The sequence below is a fragment of the Muscardinus avellanarius genome (genome assembly GCF_963383645.1).
Source record: "Muscardinus avellanarius genome assembly, chromosome: 21".
In the NCBI taxonomy this organism is placed as follows: domain Eukaryota; kingdom Metazoa; phylum Chordata; class Mammalia; order Rodentia; family Gliridae; genus Muscardinus; species Muscardinus avellanarius.
In genome coordinates this window covers 16,762,137-16,784,216 of record NC_137807.1, presented here as the reverse complement: position 1 = coordinate 16,784,216, position 22,080 = coordinate 16,762,137, and the positions used below count along the sequence as shown (strand labels likewise).

Here is a 22,080-nt window from a genome sequence, read left to right as displayed (position 1 = left end):
CCTCTGCGGCTGGCCGGCCTGTCCGGGCTCGCTTGGTGCAGCAGCTCAGCCATGTCCACCCACACACACCTTGCCTGCCGTGGGAGGAAATCTGTTTTCTCAAAATATGCCTTATTTTTAATTTTGTATCTTGGGTTACAGATTTACTTCAACCTAAAAAAAAATTCTTTTGCTGATTATTTCTGAAGCAAGGCGTTGCAGAAACTCCTTAGCAGATATAGACTCTGGTCCTCAGACTCAGGGCTGCGGGCATCTTCTTGGTTGCCCCATGCCCGGCATTAAAGTGGTAGCAGAGCCCCGGGCCAGGTGTCCTGAGACCCCGTGCACCCCGGACCGCGCGAGAGGGAGAGGCCTGCCGGGACTTCTGCTCCCAGAGCACAGCCGTTGTGTCCCTGGGGATGGCACGGCCCTCCCCGTAGCCAGTGTCTGTACTCAGAAGACAATCCACAATTGAGTGGCCCTGCTTCTGCAGAGAAGAGGTCTGCAGAGCATCAGGAGGACCGGCCAGGGCCGGGTGCGGGGGACAGGAGGTGAGGAGTCTGTGTGCCCCAGAGAGGGGCAGCACAGGGCTGGACGTGGAGACCTGGAGGAGAAGGCGGAACTTGGCTCCAGGCAGTGGGGACACAGGGCAAGTGCCTGCGGGGATGGAACGGGACAGCTGGCTGTGGCTGGGCTGGGCACGGGCACGGAGCAGAGACGAGTAGGGGTGGCCGGGCAGGGGTCGGGCAGCCTGGGTGGGCCTGCAGGGCAAGGAGGGAGCCCTGGATCCGCCTGGGGGCCCCCTCTCCACCCAGCCTGGCTCGCCCTTGCCCAGAGTGCCAGCCTCCGTTGACTCGGGTGGGCCTGTGCTGCCCTTCTGGTTTTTATTTTGAGGCAGGGCGGCCCCGAGTTTGGGATCTTTGTGCTTCTTGAGTCGCGGGGATTGCAGGTGTGCACCGCTGTGCCTGGCAGGAGCGGGTCACCTTGAATGGCGCCGCGTTCCCTCCACAGATGACTCTGGAGACGACGACGAGGAGACCACCTCCCCAGCGGACAAGAGCGAGCTGCACCACACCCTGAAGAGCCTCTCCGTGAAGCTGGACGACCTCGGCACCTGCAACGACCTCATCGCCAAGCACGGGGCAGCGCTGCAGCGCTCCCTGAACGAGCTGGACGGCCTCAAGATCCCGGTGGAGAGCGGGGAGAAGCTGAAGGCCGTGAACGAGCGCGCCACCCTCTTCCGCATTACGTCGAATGCTATGATCAACGTGAGTGCCGCGGTCCCCGCGCGTGTGTGTTACTGGGGCTTGAACCCAGGGACATTCTACCTCCAAGCCACACCCCTAGCCCTATTTTTTTATTTTTTAAGGGGGGGGGTACTGGGGATTAAACCACCCGGGGCATTCTATCTCCGAGCTACACCCCCAGCCTTATTTTTATTTGGAAACAGGGTCTCGCTACGTTGATAAGAGTCTCACTAAATTGTTGAGGCTGACTTTGAACCTATGATCCTCCTGTCTCAGCCTCCCAAGTACTGGGACTACAAGTGTGTGTCACCACACCCAGCTTATTTTTTTATTTTGAAACAGGCTCTAAGTTGCCGAGGGTCTTGGTACCTGGCCAAGGCTGGCCTTAAACCTGTAATTCTTCTGCCTCAGCCTCCCAAGTGCTGGGATGACAGGCGTATACCACTATTCCTGGCTCAAGGGCATCCATTTTAATTGCCTGGTGGAAGCCAGAGTTGATTGTGGAATCTGGTGGAGGCTTGCAGGTGGTTTGGGCGTGGGTGGGGAAGGTCAGGGCCAAGGTGAGAAGCCGAGATGGACCCACATGGTCGCTGCACTCTCGCCGGGCTTCTGTTTGTTCCCTGGGTAAACTCCACAGATAAGCAGGATCAGGACCCAGGTACACACGGGGAAGCGGGACAGGTATGTGGGACGGGAGGCCGGAGTTGTGTTCCCTTAGCCAGAAGAGCTTTGGAGCTCAACCTGCCAAAGGGTCACACCAATCTGGTGGTAGACAGACTTAGTGTCCAAACTAAAGACACAGGCGTGGGAGTGGGTCACCCTCCTTGGGTTCTGGAAGCCCCGTGGCAGGGGATGGGAGCGGGAGCGTCTGTGTGGTGGCAAGAGGGTAGCGTTTGACCATGCTGCTGGACCCTTCATCTTCTGCCTGAAGAGTTCCCCAGGTCTCCAGCCCCCTACTCAGGTCTCATTGTAACAGCCTCCCAAGGGCAGCCTCCTGGGGGGGGGGGGCGTCCAGACCAGGGTGCCAGTCATAAGGACCCGCGTGGCCTGCTGCGAGCAGGGGGCCGGTGGGAGGTGGGGTGGAGTGTGCAGAGGGGCAGGAGGGCGTTAGAGAATCTGGCTCGGTGGGGGCCCTGGACTGGGCTGGAAGCCATGGGCAATCCCAGCACTCAGGTGAGCCCCCAGTGGGGGACCGGTCTTGGCTAGAGGGCAGCAGCAGGCTGTAGGCCCAACAGGATACTCATGACCCTTGGCCCAAGCCCTGAGCATCCGAGCCTGCCCAGGCCCACTCCCCAGCCTGTTGGCAGCTCTGCGATCATGGGGCAGGAGGGCTACCCCGCCGTCCCCACATGCCCAGACATACCCAGGTGCAGCCTCGGGGATCCCTGCCCTGGGGCCCAAGGTTGAGAGAGGGGGCACCCTCCTCCTAGACCACCAGGAAACTCGGCCTGCAGGTGCGGGCACGTTGCCCGTCGCCAGGTGCATGGTGCTCAGGCTGCAGTTGGCGCTGTGTGTTCCGAGGACGGGAAAGGCTGCTGAACTGCCACTGAGCTGCCGCCTGCACGATGCCCCTTGGTGTTCTTGGTGTTCTTGATTCTTCTGCCTTCCCTCTGGGTCCCCATCTTCCCCACGGCCCACAGCCTCCATTGGCAGATGGGATTATTTAGTGACCTATGGGTGTAGCATTCCTGGCCCGCCTTTCACCGCTCCGCGTGGCCCCCAGGGACCAGGTGAGGCTCCCTGAGAAGGTGCGCCTGGCCACTGGCCATCGCCTCTCACCTGCTTTTATCAGGTGTCAGTGGTTCCTCTGCATGTACAAACCCAAAAAACAGCTCGCAGCCTCCACACAATGGATTGTTTTATGGAAGCGCAGTGCCTGGGCTTGGTCACAGGCCTGTTTCCAGCTCTGGGGCCAGGGAAACATGTGACAGACAGCTGGCCCTGACCCTGGGCCCGGCTCCGTGTGCGTGCAGCTCTGTGCACTGGCTGCTGCGACCTGGCACAAGGGCCTCCCATCAGGGCGGGGTGGGCGGGAGCGAGCTCCCCTGACAGGCTAAGCTTGTGGTCCAAGCTGGCCCAGACCCCAAGTTTCTTTTGGGAACCAAGGGGCATCTCTAACCTGGCAGGATCAAGGTGGTCTGCGAGGGTGGTATGCTGCTGTTTACCAGGTGTCTGCCCCGCAGTGCTCCAGGGTCCACAGAGCCTGCTTCTGCGAGGGCCATGGGACACGGGTCAGCCCCAGCCGAGGCTTTTTGTCTGTTATGGACGGGGGCTGGACCAGGGATCTGTAACCAAGGTGCCATGCATCTTCCTCCCCAGTCCTCAAGGGGGACTCCCAACAGCCTCCTTGGTACCACGAGGCATCGTCAGTGCCAGGGTGGAAAGTGAGGCTCAGGGAAGTCGCATGAGCCAGCTGGGATGCAAGCCCAGGTCTGTGAGGCCCCTGAGGGCGAGCCCCCCAAGGGCTGCAGAGCCCCTCTTCCTGCTGTGGTTCTGCTCTGGGGTCCAGACATGCCAGCGAGGGCCTCACACTGGGTGACCTCAGCCTCAGGGCCTCTGAGACCCCGGCACATCTTTGTGGTGGGGGGGCAGGGTACCGAGGATTGAACCCAGGGGCATTCTGCCTCTGAGCCACATCCCTAGCCCTTTTTATTTTATGTTTTGAAATAGGGTGTTGCTAGGTTGCCTAGAGTCTTACAAAGTTGCTAAATCTGGTCTCTAAACCTTGATCCTCCAGGCTCAACCTCCCAAGTATCATAATCACAGGTGAGCACCACCAGCCAGGCCCCAGTATGTCTTTTACCTCTAAGCTGCCATGTGGCCTGTTCATCATGGCCCCCCATGAAGACGCAGAGATGGAAGCCATCCCCGCTGTCCCCAGGGCACAGTCGCCCTCTCCTAATTCCCCCCGTGTCACCCTCAGCGGGAACTGCTTCTCCTCCTGTGGGTCTTGTTCCCCACTCCTGCCTGACCACATGCGAGCCCAGAAGTTTCTAGCAGCCTACACCTGAGTCTGGGGAGTCTATTCCTGCTGGCCACTCAGGGCAGGCCCTGCTTCCGGACGCTGTATCTCAGCCTTGGATGCTGTGACCTGCCTTGTGGTCTGCGGCTGAGCCTGGGTCACCACGGAGTAGAGTGAGGGTGGCGGGCCAGACAAGCCCTCCCAGGGACGCCGTCCTCAGAGGCCCTGGGCAGGCCTTCTCCCCAAGATGGCAAAGGCTGTCTCTGCCCAGCCCTTGGGAGAATAGGCAGGGGACCTATTTAAACCTCCTGCAAAGCCGGGCATGGTGGCGCACGCTTGTCATCCCCGTGCTTGGGAGGCTGAGACAGGAGGATCGCGCAGGTTCGAAGCCAGCCTCAGCTACTTAGTGAGGCTCTCAGCAACTTAGTGAGACCCTGTTTCCAAATAAAATATAAAATAGGTCTGGGAGTGTAGCCCAGAAGTAGAAAGCCCCTGGGTTCCACCTCCAGTACAATAAATAATTAATTTCCTGCAAAGAGGGCATCAGTGCCATAAGCCTCTCAGTCCCAAGCTCCCAGCAGGGACCAAGAACCCAGGACAATCTCCAGGAACCCAGCTCCATGCGTTGAACCCAGCTCACTAAGTTGCTGAGAGCCTCACTAAGTGGCTGAGGCTGGCTTCGAACCCGTGGGATCCTCCTGTCTCAGCCTCCCAAGCACGGGGATGGCAAGCGTGCGCCACCACGCCCGGCTTTTGCAGGAGGTTTAAACAGGTCCCCTACCTTTTCCCCCAAGGGCTGAGCAGAGAGCCTTTGCCAGTGCAGGACCATGCCACGTACCCCGGCTCCTCAGGGTGGGCAGCACCCTCACCTCCCATCCAGATCTGGGTGCTCAGAGGGGTTCCTGGACAGGGGACGGAGGGACACCTCAGCACCCTTCCCAAGCCCTTGCTGTGTTGAATTGTCCTTACCACGTACTGAGACCAGGGCTGCATGGCCCCAGTGGTCAGGGACTTGGGCAACAGGCAGGACTGTCCACCCACGGAACTCAGGGTCCCCCAGGCTTTCCAGGCGATGCCCCGCCTCACGTGTTCAGCGATGCCACCTGGAGAGGATGTGGAGCCAGGGACAGAAGCTCATGTACCCACATCTGAGAGCTAAGTACGCACCGGGCACGGTGGCGCAAACCTGTAACCCCAGTACTCGGGAGGCCGAGACAGGAGGGTCACAGGTTCAAAAACAGCCCCAGCAACTCTGTGAGGCCCCTAGCAACTTACAAAGACCCTGTTTCAAAATAAAAAGGGTGGGAAGTCAGGCATGGTGGCACACGCTTGTAATCTCAGCATTCGGGAGGCTGAGACAGGAGGATCGTTGTTCGAGGACAGCCTCAGCTACCTGGAGAGGCCCTCTGCACTCAGTGAGACCCTGTTCCAAAATAAAAAATAAAGCAGGGCATGGTGGCGCACGCTTATAATCCCAGCATTTGGGAGACTGAGACTGGAGGATCACAGTTCGCGGACAGCCTCAGCTACTTAGTGAGGCCCTCTGCAACTCAGTGAGACCCTGTTTCAAAATAAAGAATAAAAAACTGGGCAGGGGGTATAGCTCAGAGGTCAAATGCCTCTAGGTTCCATCCCCAGACCCTTAAAAAATAATAATAATAAATAGGCCTGGGGGTGTAGCTCAGAGGTAGAATGCCCCTGGGTTCCAACCCCAGTACTGCAAATGAATAAATAAATAAATTAGTTAGTTAGTTAATTAGTTAATTAAAAAGGGTGGGATATAGCTTGGAGGAAGAACTCTCCTGGGTTCTACCCCAGTACCCACTCCCCCAATAATAATAAAAAGAATTTGGGAAGCCAGGCAAGGTGGCACCCACCTGTAATCCCAGTACATGGGAGGCTGAGACAGAAGGATGCAGGTTCAAGGCCAGCTTCGACAACTTAGGGAGGCCCTCAGCAACTTAGGAAGATACTGTTTCAAAATCAAAAGTAAACTAAGGCTGGGATGTAGCTCAGAGGTGGGGAGGGGAGGAGAGAGAAGAATGGAGTGAAGGATGATGGGAAGGGCCCGAGAAGGGGCTCTGCTGCAGCCCCCAGGAGAGCGACCCTTGGGTACTAGTCATGTGCACTGCACCCTGGGAGCCGGGCCACGCCACGCCGTGCTGGGCCTGCAGTGGGCAGAGGACGTGGCCAGAGCCGTGCCTGGAAGGAGAAGGAAGGGCTGAGGGTCACACTGCTAAGGACGGAGCCCAGGTCCTGCTTCCAGAGCCTGCTGCAGCGGCAGGGGCCAGCGAAGCCTCGCCCACGCCGGCCCTGTGTCCCTGCCGCCCTTCTGCGGGTCTGTGGCATCTCCTGGGTGTTCCGCCACGGCATCCTCCATCCTCCCTGCAAGAAGAGGACCCCCCACCCCAGCAGTCCCAGCAGCTCTGTAGTCTCCGTGCCTCAGCAAATGAGAGAGAGAGGGAGGGTCGTGGAAGAGCAGAGAGAGGGAGGGCCGTGGAAGAGCACCGGAGCACAGGAGCAGACCACTAGCTCGTTTGCTCTGGGGATTCCCTAGCAAGTAATTTTTGGGCTGCAAAAAGTCAGCCCAGCAGATCCCTGTTTGAATTACTGTTTGGGGCAGCCATCACTTAGCCGGCTGTTTAGAAGTCTCACAGCAGTGTTGAATGGTTTGGTGTGGGGAATGACTCCTGAAGCCCAGTGCAGAGCTACTCCGCCAGGTGTGGTGTGGGGTCGCGCCCCCTCCTGGTGCTCTAGGCCTGAGAGCTGGGTGCAGCCTGGCCCCGGTTTAAGGCAGAAAGCGGCAGAATTAGCGTCTGTCCCAAACTCATGCTCTGGGTTTTAGTTCACATCCATGGGGAAAAGAAGTCTCTCTAGCCGCGTTCCTTCTTCCCTGTAAGTTCAAGGTCCAGTGTGAAGGACAGGCCTGTGGGATGGTGGGGTGTGACGGCCGCCCCCAAGTCTCCTGCTCACGACTGCCCCTCAGAACAGCCACGTGAGGGGGTGTCACTACGGGGCGACAGCCACCTGTCCCGGGCCATCTCCACCGCTGGCGGGTGAGGGGGCCTTTGTGAAAAGGCCTCCCCTCGGCTCCCGGGGCTGTGCCTGGAGCAGTCCCTCGGGGCAGCCTGCGCTCGTGTGGGAAGTGCTCCCTCCCTGGCAGCCTGGCTGGGAAGGGCTCCTCTGTGCTTGTCACCTGGGCCCCCTTCCTGCCCACCCTCGAGCCCCTGGACCCCCTCCTGCCACCACTCCCACCTCCTCCTCTTCTCGGCCCTGGTCAGGGAGACGAGAGCCACAGTCCCCACCAGAAGACACTAGGGTGGCCAGGCGTGGTGGCGCACTGCTGGAATCCCAGTACCTGGGAGGCTAGGACCATGTCTGTCTGTCTGTCTGTCTGTCTGTCTGTCTGTCTGTGTCTGTCTGTCTGTCTGTCTCTCTCTCTCTCTGTGTGGTACTGGGGATTGAACCCAGGGGCATTCTTCCTCTGAGCTACACCCGCAGACCTATTTTTTATTCTTTGTTTGTTTGTTTTGTGGTACTGGGGTTCCTGGAAGCCCTTCTACCTCCGGGCTACACTCCCAGACCCATTTTTACATTTTTATTTGGAAACAGGGTCTCCTAAGCCAGCGTGCGCAGCTGGCTTTGAACCTGCGCGATCCTCCTGTCTCTGCCTCCCAAGCGCGGGGATTACAAATGTGTGCCACCATGCCCGGCCTTATTTTTGCTTTGAAACAGGGTCTCACTGAGTTGCAGAGGGCCTCGATAAGTAGCCAAGGCTACTGCGAACCTGCAATCCACCTGTCTTAGCCCCCCAAGTACCGGGATTACAAGCCTGCGCCACCACGCCCAGCTTGTGAGACCCTGTTTCTAAAACATAAAATGAAAAGGACTGGGAGTGCTGCTCAGAGATAGAATACCCCCCGGGTTCAATCTCTAGTACTACTAAATAAAATACGTGTAATTTTATCATGGGGGTCTTCCTAGGGGACCTCATAGAAGTGAAGCCCATGTCTGACGGAGCTGCCAAGGGCTCCATGAAGCCGCATTTGGTGTGGCCTAGGAGACCACGTGGGCTTCTTGTCCACCAGGCTGTGGGGAGAGGCGGGGGCTGCCCCTGCTTCTTCGGGGTGTAGGGACAGGTTTCTGTCCCGCTGACCCTAAGAGCCTGCTCACTTGGGGCCTGGAGAGATGGGTAAAAATAGAGCCCGGAATTGTCTTGAATCTGTTGGCAAGCTGGCAGCCAGATGGCACTGGCTCCGTGCACAGGGGTAAATTATTCTGGTTGTGCTAAGGGCTATTTCCGAGTGTTGCTGAAGTGGAAGGCTGCTCCGCCTGGGCCGACGGAGGTGGAGGGCGGCGGCGCTGGCCAGTCTGTGGCTGACGCTGGGTGGTCCACAGCGGTGCCACCCAGCATTGCGAGCTCCGGCTCCACAGGCATCAGTGATACCGAGCGCGGCCGCCTGGCTGGCCAGAGGAGCCCGGGCTGAGCACGGCACTCCCGTTTTGCCTCCAGGGGGCCTCACTCTTACTCTTCGACTAAAATGGCCACACATCTTCCAGTATGGCGTCCTCTGGGCCAGGCAGATGGGGCCTGGGTCTTAGCACCACTCCTTCCTGCCTCCATGGGTCTATACTGAACTTGGGCTTCTTCCTGTGGAAATGAGGTTAGCCTGCAGCTCCTCGGTCGCAGGGGAGGGGAAGAGATGGGAGCCCTGTTGACCCCAGTGTGTCCCCGCGGCGTGAGCAGCTCTGGTGTTGCCACCATTCCCTCCCCAGGCTAGTGAGAGGTGGGGGTGACCACGCAAGGGTCAGTGGGGACGAGCCATCTCAGTCCCTGACCTCAGTCCCCTGACCCACCCACCCCGGATCCCACAAACCTGGAAACCCCCGCAGGACAGAGGTCAGGGGCCTGGCAGGTCCCAGCCCCTGCACAGGCAGAGACGCAGCCCTTTCTCCTGTCTTTCTGTATTCAGAGTACAGAGACCGCTGCGTGTGCCATGATGGAGGCAGGCAGCCGGGCCCCGGTGCCTCTCACTCCCTCCTACATGAGCTCAGTAGATGCCCACCAACACCGGCCCTCCTGTGCCCCCGCCTAAGAGGGAGAACCTGGAGGAGCCCCAGAGGATTTCTGAGCGGCCCCTGAAGCTGAGGCCCAGACGGGGTTCTGACTCCACAGATCCCCTGAGAGCCCGAAGGCCCCCAGGCCCCACCCAGGCTTTGCTGGAGGAGCAGCGAGGTCATGGGCAGGATTAGGATTAGGAACAGCAGAAGCGATTAGAGCTCATCCTCCTTCTCCGGGGGCCAGCCGGGCGAGGTTTCCAGGTCAGAGACTGCGTCTGCCCCGTGGGCACCTCTTAAGATGGCCAGCGGGTTATCTGCGGGTCCACGCAACGCGGCCCCTGACCTGGTCCCCGGCTTCTCGGGTGGGGGTCCCCGGAAGGGAGTGTCCCAGTAGACATTAGGAGAGCAGGGCCGGCCCTGCGGGGGGGAGGGGAGGGCACTGTTTCTTTCCTGGGCTGGGATGTCCTCACTCTGCTCCCCACCTTCCCCTGTGGCTGCTGCCCGCGGTGGGAATCCTGTGCCCTGGCCAGCCCCTCAGCATCTGCGCGCTCCTACAACGCCTGTTGTCCTTCCGCCAGGACCCCTGCGGCCCTATGGGGGGGGGGCAGGGCCAAGCAGCTGGAATCGTGTCCCCATCCTGAGGACAGTTGGCCCAGCAGGTCACAGAATTGAGGGCTCCTCAGAGCCCTGGTGTCCACCCGCCCGGTTCATCCTACAAAGATGCTGAGGCAGGGAGGGGGATGTCTGGGCTCCTACGGGGCCCAGACACAGCCCCAGCCCCAGCTCCGCTCCACCAGCCTCCTCTGAAGGATTCGGGGCACAGTGTGGTGTGGGTGGGGCCGTGTGTGTGTGTCTGTCTGTCTGTCTGTCTCTCTCTCTCTCTCTCTCTCTCTCTCTCTCTCTCTCTGCAGTACTGATAGAACGCAGGGGCATTCTACCTCCAAGCTACACCCCCAGCCCTGTTTTTTATTCTTTATTTTGAAACAGGGTCTCACTGACTTGCAAAGGGCCTCACTAAGGAGCTGAGGCTGTCCGTGAACCGCGATCCTCCTGTCTCAGCTTCCCAAATGCTGGGGTTACAAGCGTGCGGCACCACGCCCAGCTCCAGGGTCTCTTCTGCTGAGGGGCTGCTGGCAGGAGCTTTCCACCCCCAGGTAGAGGGGTTGCAGACTCTCAGAGGAAATGTGGCCGGGATTCGGGTGTGGGCTGCGTCAGCCCGGCCTTCCGGGGCAGGGGAGCCGCCCCCTTCCCAGCCCCTGGCTGGCCCCAGGCTTAATCCAGCTTAGTGAGCGCCCAGCTGCAGGGCACTGCCCAGCCAAGCATTCCGGGCCGCGGGCCCAGCACCGCTTCTCTCCACGGTGCGGCCAGGATGGGGCCTGGAGAAGGCCAGAGGCAACAGAGGAGACCGTGGGAGCTGGGCATGGACACCAGGTGGGTGCCTCGGGGAGGAAGGGTAGACGGCTTCTGCTCACCCGCCACAGTGCCCAGCCAGTGACGCTGGTGAAGGGCCTGGGCCTAGCCGCGTGGGCCTCGATACCAGGTCAGGGCAGCCCCGCTTCAGGTGACCGTGACTCTCTCTGATCTGCATGTGCCTAGCCCGACCACAGGGGCTAGAGGTTGCACATGGCCAGGGTCTGTCAGCTCGGCCTCCTATTCTGCGAGCCAGCGCTCTGTCCCCGAGGCCAGGGCTGGGCCCTGCTGCTTGGACAGGGCTGTCCCCAGACATCCTTGTTGGTAAGCTTCTCCCCGGAGTCCACCTCCACATCAGAAAGACCGCCAGGACCCCGCCATCAAGTGTCTGCCCTCAAGGGGCTCAAAGACAAATATAAAGACCCTGCTCTTCAAAGCAGGGGTGGGCGGATGCCTGTCATCTCAGTACTTGGGAGACGAAGACAGGAGGATCCCAGGTTAGAGGCCAGCCTCGGCAACTTAGCGAGACCCTTTGCACCTCAATAAGAGCCTGCTTCATCGTAGAAAGATAAAAAGGGCTGCGGGTGAACCGGGCATGGGGGCGCACACTTGTAATCCTAGTACTTGGGAGGCTGAGAGAGGAGGATTGCACTTTCAAAGCTCTCTGCAACTGAAACTGAAACCCTGTTTGAAATAAAAAACAAAATAGGTTCGGAATGTAGCAGAGGTAGACTGCCCTTGGGTTCAACCCCAGTACTCCAAAAAAAAAAAAAAAAAAAGCAAAAAAAAGTGCCAGGGGTATCTCAGAGGGAGGATGGCTCCGTTCAGTCCTCAGTACCAAAAAAGAAAAGAAAAGAAAAGAAAATCCAGCTTTACAAAATAAACCGTGGCACCAATTCAGTGCCCGGGGAGGCGTGCACGCAGTGGGGTGCAGAGGAAGTGGCCCCGGGCCTGCACGCACCTCCCGTGACCTTGGGCGAGTCTCCGGGCCTCAGTAGAGAAGCGGCTGTCTCGGCATTGTGAGACGCCCCAGACAGTCCTGATGACGGCGGCGGGTGCGCAGCGAGGGGGTGGGCGCGTGAGGATGGCCAGGCCGGGCAGGGGAGGCCGGCGCCGGGGTGCACGGTGGATCCAGGAGGCCAGCTGGGAGAGGCTGAGGGGTCGAGGCCAGGGCCCAGAGGCTGCCAGCCGTGGGGTCTGTGGGAGACACGCCAACCTCCCTCGGAGGAGAGAATGGTCATTTGTGTATGTGTGTGTGCAGGGGGCGGGGGGCTGGGAATCGCGCCCAGGAACACTCTACCGCTGAGCGGTACCCCCTGGAACTTTAAATTTTTTTTATTCTTTTATTTATTTTTTTTTTGTTGTTGTTGTTGTTTTTTTGGTGGTACTGGGGTGGAACCCAGAGGCCTCCTACCTCCGGGCTATACTCCCAGACCTATTTTCTATTTTATTTGGAAACAGGGTCTCACTAAGTTGCTGAGAGCCTCACTAAGTAGCTGAGGCTGGCTTCGAACCCATGTGATCCTCCTGTCTCAGCCTCCCAAGAGCGGGGATTACAAGCGTGCGCCACCACGCCCGGCCTTTTATTCTTTTATTTTGAGACAGGGTCTTGCTCTGTTGCCAAAGCTAGCCTTGAATTTGCTGTGCCCTGCCTCAGCCTCCCAAGTAGCTAGGATTACGGGCATGTGCCACCATGGCAGGCTGAAAATGACCACTGCCCAAGTGTGTAGAACCATGAGAGCAGGCGGAATAAAGCCGAGCTCACACCCTTCTCCCAGACCATCATTTTACCATCATTTTACCAGCTTTTGCTTCTAGGAAGCCCAGGCACCTCCGATGTGAGTGTGTGGAAGTCATTACCGAGACCTTGGCTACTCTTATTTTCCCCCCTGTGGTGCTGGGGGTGCTCTCTGGGGCATTCTACTGAGCTGTACCCCCAGCTATTTTACTGATTTATTTTCCTTTTGGTAGCAAGGATTGGACTCAGAGGTGTTCTACCTGAGCCACGTACCCAGCCCTCTTTATTTTGAAGCGGGGTCTTGCTAAATCACTGGGCATCTCGCTGAGCTGCTGAGGCTGGCCTTGAACCTGAGGTCCTCCTGTCCCAGCCTCCCAAGTGCCTGGCTGACGGGCATGGGCCACGTGCCGGCCGCGTCGACTCTCGTACTGTCCCTGGCGCTCTCGTAAGTCTCGTTTTAAGTGACCTGTGGCTATGAGAGCAGAGCATCCTCCCATCCACGCTGACACTCAGGGACAGAGATGACCCCAGCGGGCAGGGGGAGGCCAAGGGAGGGCGGGGACAGAGGCCTTGTGCACTCGCCCCACCCCCAGGCAGGCACCCACACCGCGAGAACCTGCAAAACTCCAAACCTGACAGGGCTGCATGCCGGAAGAAGACTGAGCCGGGCATGGTGGCGCACGCCTAGAATCCCAGTACTCGGGAGGCTGAGACAGGAGGACCACAGGTTCGAGGACAGCCTCAGCAATGTAGCGAGACCCTGTTTCAAAATAAAACCAAACCCAAAAGGGGTTGTCTCAGAGGTATAATTCCCCTGGGTTCAATTCCTAGTACTACAAAAATAAATAAATAAAGCCTAGAGCTCCTCCACCCACCCTGGACACTGCCTCTCCCAATTTCAGGGTCTGTTGAGCACGTGAGCTAAGAGGATTTCTTTCCGTGCCCGGGAAGGTCTGCCCTTCAGTATGAACCCCGCGTAGGTGTGGCTGGGCAGGGACCCTAGAGCACCCAGGCCTTGTGAGGGAGGAGGGAACAGACTCCTCGCTTGAGGGGAAGCGAAGGGGCCTCCTCCAGGAGCCTGCCAGCCTAGACGGAGAGAGCTTCCAGGACTAGAGCCTCAGTTTCCCCATCTGTTAAATGAGGATGCTCCCAGCCCGCCTACCTCGAGGAGTTTGCTGGGAGAGTTGAGACAGGGCAGCGCAGGAGCGCAGAGTCTGCATGTTCCTGTGCCGTCTCACAGAACCGGGGCTCGGAGGCTGAGCGGCTCTGCCAGAAGCCAGGGCTTCTGACTGCTGATAATGGGCCTTTCCCAGCATGCTTTGCCGTGTCCTTGGGCTGGTGGCACCCATCTCCAGGCCCCATGTCCAGCCCCTGGGAATGGGGATGGGGAGCACCCGGTCCTGCCCAGGCACGTCGGTGTTGGTGGTGGAGGGAGTTGCCCAGGACGGGTAGGTGCCACCCAGCCAACACGCTCCGGAACGGCTGCAGGATTCCCGAGGTTCCGGGAGGGAAGGGCACTGAGCGGAGAGACACGCACCGTGGCGAGAGAAGCCAGCGGGCGCACGGGGCCACTGCAGAGGAGGCATCTCAGGCTGCAGGGTTTCCTGGGGCTGGAAGCCGGGGAGGCGGGGAGCCGCGGGTGTCGGGAGGGGTGTTGGGAGCAGAGGCAGCTGGCTCGTCCAGGCGCCTGTTGAGCGCTCCCCACCATCGCTCATCGCCTCCCAGTTCCCCGAGAGCCTCCATTAGTGCTGCGCTGTCCCTTCTCAGACCCACAGGGCCAGACGCCTGCGGCCTGCATGGAGCCCAAGGTGGCTGGGCGGGCTGGTGCGTCAGTGCTGGGGAGGGGAAGCCGAGCACAGTCCTGGATCCTCCGGAGTTAACGAGGCATCTGGAAGTCGCGGGCACAGGCCTGTGATCCCAGTATGTGGGAGGCCAAGACAGGAGGATCGCAGGTTCAAGGCCAGCATGCAGCAACTTAGTGAGACCTTGTTACAAAATAAAGAAATAAAAAGGGCTTGGGGTGTAGCTTGAAGGTAGGATGTCTCTGGGCTCAATCTCTAGTACCAAAAAAAGAAGAATAAGAAGAAAAAAAAGAAAGAAAGAGAAAGAAAGAAAGAAAGAAAGAAAGAAAGAAAGAGAGGGAGGGAGGGCAAAGTCAGGCGTGGTGGCGCACGCTTGTAATCCCCGCGCTTGGGAGGCTGAGACAGGAGGATCGCACAGGTTCGAAGCCGGCCTCAGCTACTTAGTGAGGCTCTCAGCAACTTAGTGAGACCCTGTTTCCAAATAAAAAATATAAAATAGGTCTGGAAGTATAACCCGGAGGTAGAAAGCCTCTGGGTTCCACCCCCAGTACCACAAAAAAAAAATCCAGATTATCCCTGGCCTGGACTTCCCTCCTCTGTGGATGGTGAGTCCCGGGTACCAGCCTGCTTCACAGGAGGGTGGTGGAACTGTCTGTGGACCTGGGAAGCTGGAAAGGATCTGGATGTCATAGTAGGGCCACGGGCTTGAGGGCAGACCTTAGTCAAGTGACATGGACAGTGACATAACTGAGGGGAAACGCTGGTCACCTCCTGAGCCAGAAGCATGACGGACGAGGCTTCCGCTCTCTGTCCCGAGCCCGGGGCTGCCTCCGCTCCCAGGGCTGCCTTGGGCTGGCAAACGTCAGGCCCAGTGCAGTGAGGCCGAGCCTCGCAGGCTCGGGCCCCAGTGGTGAGGGAGCCACAGCCCACGCCTCCAGCTGACCAGAGACACTCCAGGCTGAGTGCTCTCCAGATAGCATCCCTGTTCCCATGGCAACCAGAGGGCCTGTGCACCTGCGGGGTGTGTGTTACTGGGGATTGAACCCAGGAGCACTCTGCCTCCAGGCACACCTCCACCCCTATTTATTTATTTATTTATTTATTTATTTATTTAGTGTGGGGTGGACCCAGGGGCATTCTACCTCTGAACTCCTTCCTCCAGTCCTATTTTATTCTTGTGTGTGTGTGTGTATCTGGGGATGGAACCCAGGGGCATTGACCTCCAAGCCGGTCTCACTGAGTTGCAGAGGGCCTCACTAAGTAGCCGAGGCTGTCCGCGAACCGCGATCCCCCAGTCTCAGCCTCTCAAATGCTGCAATTACAAACGTGCGCCACCACGCCCGGCTTATATTCTTATTTTTGAAACAGGATCTCATAAGGTTGATGAGTCTCTCACGACTTGCTGAAGCTATCCTCAAACCTTCCATCCTCCTGTCACAGCCTCCCAAATACTAGGATTCTAAGCATGAGCCACCAAGCCCAGCTTGTTTTTTATTTTGAAACAAGGTCTCACTAAGTTGCCGAGGGTCTCACTAAGTTGCCGAGGCTGGTCTCGAACCTGCTCACGAGGCCGCTCGTCCCTCCTAGGCCTGCAAGGACTTCCTGGAGCTAGCTGAGCTGCACAGCCGGAAATGGCAGCGGGCGCTGCAGTACGAGCAGGAGCAGCGTGTGCACCTGGAGGAGACCATTGAGCAGCTGGCCAAGCAGCACAACAGCCTGGAGCGGGCCTTCCGCGGCGGCCCCGGCCGGCCCAGCCCCACGCGGAGCCTCAGCGCGGGTGAGCGCCCACCCGCCCGCGCATGCGCCGCGCGTCCCGGCCCCCAGCCCAGGTGCCGCTGCGCAAACGTCCAACGGAGGCGCATGCGCAATCCAGCCCAAGGGAGGCTGAGACAGGAGGTTTGAGGCCAGCCTCGGAAACTTAGTGAGGCGCTCTGCAACTGAGCGAGAGTCTATTAAATAAATAAATAAATAAATAAATAAATAAATAAATAAATAAATAGTAAATAAATAAAGGCTCCTCAGAGATAGACGGCCCCTGGGTTCAATCCCCAGCACCAACAACGAAAAGAGAAGTTCATTGAGCCCGGCTGTCCCCTCTGGCAGGGCTGCCTGGGTGCCAGGTGGAACTTGCCAAGCCTCAGGCCGGCAAGTCCATCAGGGACGCTGGAGCCAGGCGTGGTGGACGCCCCGGAATCCCAGGACTCGGGAGGCAGAGACAGGAGGACCCCAGGTTGGCAGCCAGCCTCAGCTACCTGGTGAGACCGTAAAGTAGGGCTGGGGTGTAGCTGAGAGGTCGAATGGCCCTGGGTTTGACGCTTACACACACACACACACACACACACACACACACACACACACACACACACACACACACAAAGAGAAATGAGGAAAGAAAAGAAAGGGAAGCTGGACCACACACCGATGGAAGCAGACATGTTGAGAACTCGCTGGAAGCTTCCAGAAAGGGGGCATCGGAGCAAGCGCATATGGAAAGGGAAGCACCCAGCCGGGTGGGGGCGCACACCTGTGACCCTGAGACCCGAGGACCACAGGTTCAAGGCCAGCCGTGGCAACTTAGTGAGACTCTGCTTCAAAATTTTAAAGTGCTGGGGTGTAGCTCAGAATGCCCCTGCGTTCAATCCCCAGTACCAAAAAAAAAAAAAAAAGAAAAGAAAAGAAAAAAGAAAGAAAGAAAAAGAAAAGAAAAAGAAGGGAATGGAAGGGAGGAGGGCGCTGGAACCCAGCGGGCCAGGGTGGCGGGCGGCCGGGCCTCCCCAGGCGGCACCGAGGCAGCGCCGTGCCTGTGTCCCTAGGAAGCCTCTCGACCGCCAAAGGAGAGGACAGCGAGGAGGATGAGGAGACTGAGTACTTCGACGCCATGGAAGACTCCACGTCCTTCATCACCGTAATCACGGAGCCCAAGGAGGACAGGTGGGCGCCGCGCCCCCGCCTGCCCTTTACATCTTGCGCCAGATGGGCTCTCCGCTCAGATTCTACTTTTCCTCACATCAGAAATGCCTAAGTAAGCCGGGCGTGGCGGCGCAGCTTGTCATCCCCGCGCTTGGGAGACAGGAGGATCGCACAGGTTTGAAGCCAGCCTCGGCTACTTAGTGAGACCCTGTTTCCGAATAAAGTATAAAATAGGTCTGGAAGTATAGCCCGGAGGTAGAAAGCCCTGGGTTCCACCCCCAGTACCACCAAAAAAAAAAAAAAAAAGCCTAAATAAGCCGGGCGTGGTGGCGCACGCTTGTGATCCCCGCGCTTGGGAGGCTGAGACAGGAGGATGGCGCAGATTCGGAGCCAGCCTCAGCTACTTAGTGAGGCTCTCAGCAACTTAGTGAGACCCTGTTTCCAAAATTAAAAAAAGTAAAAAATAGGTCTGGGAGTATAGCTCAGAGATAGAAAAGCCCCTGGGTCCCACGTCCAGTACCACAAAAAGAAGAAAAGAAATGGGCAAAGTAGTGCAGCCAATAATCCCAGTAACTTGGGAGGCTGAAGCAGGAGGGTCACAGTCAATGCCCGCCTCAGCAACTTAGCAAGACCCTTTTCCAAAATAAGAAATGAAGCCAAGGTGTGGTGGTGCACGCTTGCAATCCCAGCATCTGGGAGGCTGAGGTAGGAGGATCGCAGTTTGCAGACAGCCTCAGCTTCTTCCTGGAAGCCCTTCTACCTCCGGGCTACACTCCCAGACCTATTTTATATTTTTTTTATTTGGAAACAGGGTCTCTTAAGCCAGCGCGGCTGGCTCCGAACCAGCGCGATCCTCCTGTCTCCGCCTCCCAAGCGCGGGGATGACAAGCATGCCCACCACGCCCGGCCAGCCTCAGCTTCTTAGTGAGGCCCTCTGCAACTCAGTGAGACCTTATCTTAAAGAATAAAAAGAGCCGGGCGTGGTGGCGCACGCTTGTAATCCCAGCATTCGGGAGGCGAAGCCCGGAGGATCGCAGTTCGTGGACAGCCTCAGCTATTTAGTGAGGCCCTTTTCAACTCAATGAGAACCTGTTTCATAAATAAAAAAGACTAAAAACTAGGGCTGGGGGTGTCGTCAGAAGTAGAATGCCCCTAGGTTCCATCCCCAGTACCACAAAAAAAAAAAAAGTTGAGGGTGTATCTGAAGTAGAACATATTTCCGGAACAGGGCATTTACCAGTAATGAAAGCAGATGGGGAGGGAGAGCAAGCCTGGGGAGATGCCCGCGGGCGTGGCGGTGCCAGCACACAGACAGGTGCAGGGGACAGTGCGAGGCGGGCAGCAGGCTGGCTGCAAACCATGGCAGGTGTGGTCAGGGACCAGCAGGCAGCCAGGCAGCCTCAGCCAAGCCAGGCACAAAGGCACGTGTCTATAATCCCAGTGCTCGGGAGGCAGCCACAGGAGGATCTCAGATTCAAGGCCAGCCTCAGCAGCTCAGCAACCTAGCAAGACCCTGTTTCAAAACAGAAAAGTAAAGGGCGGGCGTGGTGGTACACTCCTGTAATCCTAGTACTTGGGAGGCTGAGACAGGAGGATGACAGGTTTGAAGCCAGCCTCAGCAAGTAGTGAGACTCACCAACCTAGTGAGACCCTGCTTCCAAGTAAAAATAAAATAGGGCTTGGAGTGTAACCTGGAGATAGCATGCCCCTGAGTTCAATTCCCAGTGCCCCCAACAAATAAATTAATCAATTAATTAATAAATACAGAGGGCATGGAGTGCAGCTCCAGAGGGAGAAAGCCCCTGGGTTCAGTCCGCGGTATGAAGGGAAAAGACCCCAGCCACTGTTTTCTTTGGGAGCCATGAGCTCCGTGGACAGACACGCGGACAGACAGTCACCGCCATCCTCGCATCTTCCAGGGACGGGCACCGAGTCCCACCTGCAGTGTGCCGCCCGCTCAGACTCACTCTCTATTTCCAGTAACATCCCATAATTGCTAACGATGCGCACGAGGTCCGTGCGCTTGGCCACCCTCGTCCCCAGCAGCCAGGAAGGTGCCGCGGGGATGGGCGGCCTCCAGCCCCTGCCACCTCTCCCGGACCTGGGGCCCCGCTGCCCAGCGCCCGTTCCCGGCCCTCATGGCCCCGCTGCCCCTCCGCGGGCCCCCACAGAGCCGTGCGCCCTCAGCCGCGCCGCCCCGCCCCGCCGCGGCTCTACCCCACAAGTATCAGGGACACGTCCTGCCCTTTAGAAACCCCGTCGAGCGTGGGGACACGGGCCTGCCTGATGGGGAGGGCCCACAGGGCTCTGCGAGGCTCTCCAAGGGTGTCTGCCTCTAGGCCTCTTACCAGGCTGGGTGCAGGGACTCCAGACAAGGGCCTCTGGACACCTGCGCCTGGGCCCCCTGGACGGGCCCCCATTGGGATGCCCTGGTGCCTCAGCAGAGGTCTGGGCGGACGGTGGGCTGGACGAGGAGCCCTCAGGACTCGCCCATCACTGTCTCCCCTTTTTTCTCCCAGAAGAGCTGAAGGAGGACCTGGGGCGGGCCCCGTGGAATGGACCTCGGCAGACAACGTAAGGCAGGCGGCTGGGTGGGGAGCTCGGGCCACGCGCTCCGGCCACCCTGGGGTCCTGCCTCCTCTGTAGGAGGCTGGCGGTGGCCCTCAGAGGGTGACGGGCAAGCAGGGCCCCGGATGGCCGAGGGGGCTCCGGGGTCCACCCACACGCGCCCGGCTCCCCTGGCAGGTATTAGATAGCGCGATTGCGCCCAAGGGCTCGACCAGAGTCAAGAGGCGCGTCCGCATCCCCGACAAGCCCAACTACAGCCTTAACCTGTGGAGCATCATGAAGAACTGCATTGGCCGCGAGCTCTCCAGGATCCCCATGCCGGTAGGCCCCTGCGGCCTCTGAGGAGCGCCTGCCATCTCTGCCTGCCGGCTCAGCCAACCCCCAAAGATCAGGGGCTTCTGGTTTTGTTTTGCTCTGGGACTGGGGGTTACACTGGGATATTCTACCTCTGAACTCCAACCCTACCCCCTTTTAAGATGTTTAAATTTTGAAAACAGTCTCGCTAAGCTACTGAGGCTCTCACTAAGTTGCTGAGACTGGCCTTAAACCTGGGATCCTCCTGTCTCAGCCTCCCAAGTACTGGGATTACAGACATAATACCCGGCTCAGCAAGGGTCCTCAGGCTCCAAGGAAAGGAGCCCAGGAAGAAAGGGCTCTGTGTGGGCGGAGAAATGGGGACCCCCCCCCCAGCGCACCCCTGGGCCCGTGGGGCCTGCCAATGTCCCAGCAGTGCCCCTTGGTAAATGGGGAGCAGGCTCTGCGTGTGGAGGGGTACCCCTGCTTCATGCTCTGGCATCTCCAAGGCCCTCCCAGGAAATGGAGGGTCAGCAGGGTCACACCTGAGTCCGAGGACAGAGCTGGGCCCTGTGCCACCAGGCTGTGGCGGTGTCGCCACCAGACCGGCAGCAAAGTGGAGTCACAGCGCCCCCTTGAGGTTATCTGGAGGATGGCGTGGGATGGTGCTGGGCTGCTCTGGAGGGTGGCTGACCAGGCCCTGCCTGCTGAGACCCACAGGGGGCTGAGCACCGCCCACCCCGCCCAGGCCTCTCCTGGGAGCCCTGGATGGAAAGCTCAGATCACAGCTCAGAGCCGCCGCCTCCGTCCATAGACTGGTTTATCGGCTCTGATGGCGATGGTTTAGCACCGCACAGCCGTGGGCAGGTCGGAAGGCCTGGCCTTTGTGGGTGGAGTGACAGGGATCGTCAACAAGGTACAACATGCAGGCCAGGCACGGTGGCGCACATCTGTCGTCCAGTACTTGGGAGGCCGAGACAGGAGAACTGCAGGTTTGAGGCCAGCCCAGCAACTTACCAAAAATAAAAAAGGGCCGAGGGTGTAGCTCAGAGGTAGAAGCCCTTGGGCTCAAAACTCAGTACCAATAAATAGGTCAACAGAGCCCGGTGTGGCATCACACACCTGGATCTCAGTACTTGGGAGGCTGAGACAGGAGGATCGCAGGTTTGCAGCCAGCCTCAGCAACTGAGACCCTCCCTAACTTAGTGAGACCCTGTTTCAAAATTAAGAAAAAATAAAATAGGACTGGGGGTAGAGCTGAGAGGTGGAAAGTTCCTGGGTTCAATCCCCAGTACCACATAAATCAATAAGAAGAAAGCCAGGCTTAGTGGCACACGCCTCCAATCCCAGTACTTTGGAAGTGAGACAGGAGGAGATCAGGTGGGAGACGAGTGGGCAGTAACTTACTGAGGCCTAAAACAGGGCTGGGGGTGTAGCTCATAGGTGGACACCCCCTGGTTCCATCCCTAGTACTACAAAAAGAAAAAGCATGCATACAGCCTGCGAGGTGATGTGCGCTGCAGGGAGACTGAGGCAGGGCGCTGGGGAGGGGGATGGGAGCAAGGTGCAGGGCAGCCAGGTTGTCAGAGGACGCAGGTGAAAGCGCTCCGGGGGGAATGCCCGCCCTGAGGCCCGCCGGCCACCCGCCTCCCGCCCGCAGGTGAACTTCAACGAGCCCCTGTCCATGCTGCAGCGCCTGACGGAGGACCTGGAGTACCACCACCTGCTGGACAAGGCGGTGCACTGCGCCAGCTCCGTGGAGCAGATGTGCCTGGTGGCGGCCTTCTCCGTGTCCTCCTACTCCACCACCGTGCACCGCATCGCCAAGCCCTTCAACCCCATGCTGGGGGAGACCTTCGAGCTCGACCGCCTGGAGGAGATGGGCCTGCGCTCCCTCTGCGAGCAGGTACACCCACCGCTGGCCCGCGCGAGGCAAACGGGATGCGGCCCTGATGCCAGCGGCCTGCAGCCGCCGGTCCAGGGTGCCCAGACGCCTCAGGGGCGGAAGGAGCTTGGGGACAGAGTTGGGTCTGGAGTCGGGCCAAGGGGGAAGCCAGGACCCCGGCCGGGGACTGTGGAGGCGAGTGTGCAGGGCTGTTGAGAGTCTGT

The 22,080-nt window shown here is 58.8% G+C and overlaps 1 protein-coding gene across 3 annotated transcripts in view; it reads left to right on the top strand.

Moving 5' to 3' along the window:
• Window positions 1-22,080, top strand: part of OSBP2 (oxysterol binding protein 2) — a gene marked incomplete at both ends in the record, with an annotated part of 138,281 nt that overhangs the window by 108,703 nt on the left and 7,498 nt on the right. For 2 of the 3 annotated variants that reach the window (XM_080717660.1, XM_080717661.1), the window contains 6 exons: window positions 991-1,247; window positions 15,787-15,976; window positions 17,013-17,130; window positions 19,629-19,683; window positions 19,855-19,998; window positions 21,632-21,877. In XM_080717660.1, coding sequence (XP_080573786.1) covers window positions 991-1,247; window positions 15,787-15,976; window positions 17,013-17,130; window positions 19,629-19,683; window positions 19,855-19,998; window positions 21,632-21,877 — 1,010 coding nt within the window. Of the gene's footprint in view, window positions 1-990; window positions 1,248-15,786; window positions 15,977-17,012; window positions 17,131-19,628; window positions 19,693-19,854; window positions 19,999-21,631; window positions 21,878-22,080 lie in introns of all 3 variants that reach the window. The other variant, XM_080717659.1, reaches the window with a different exon arrangement.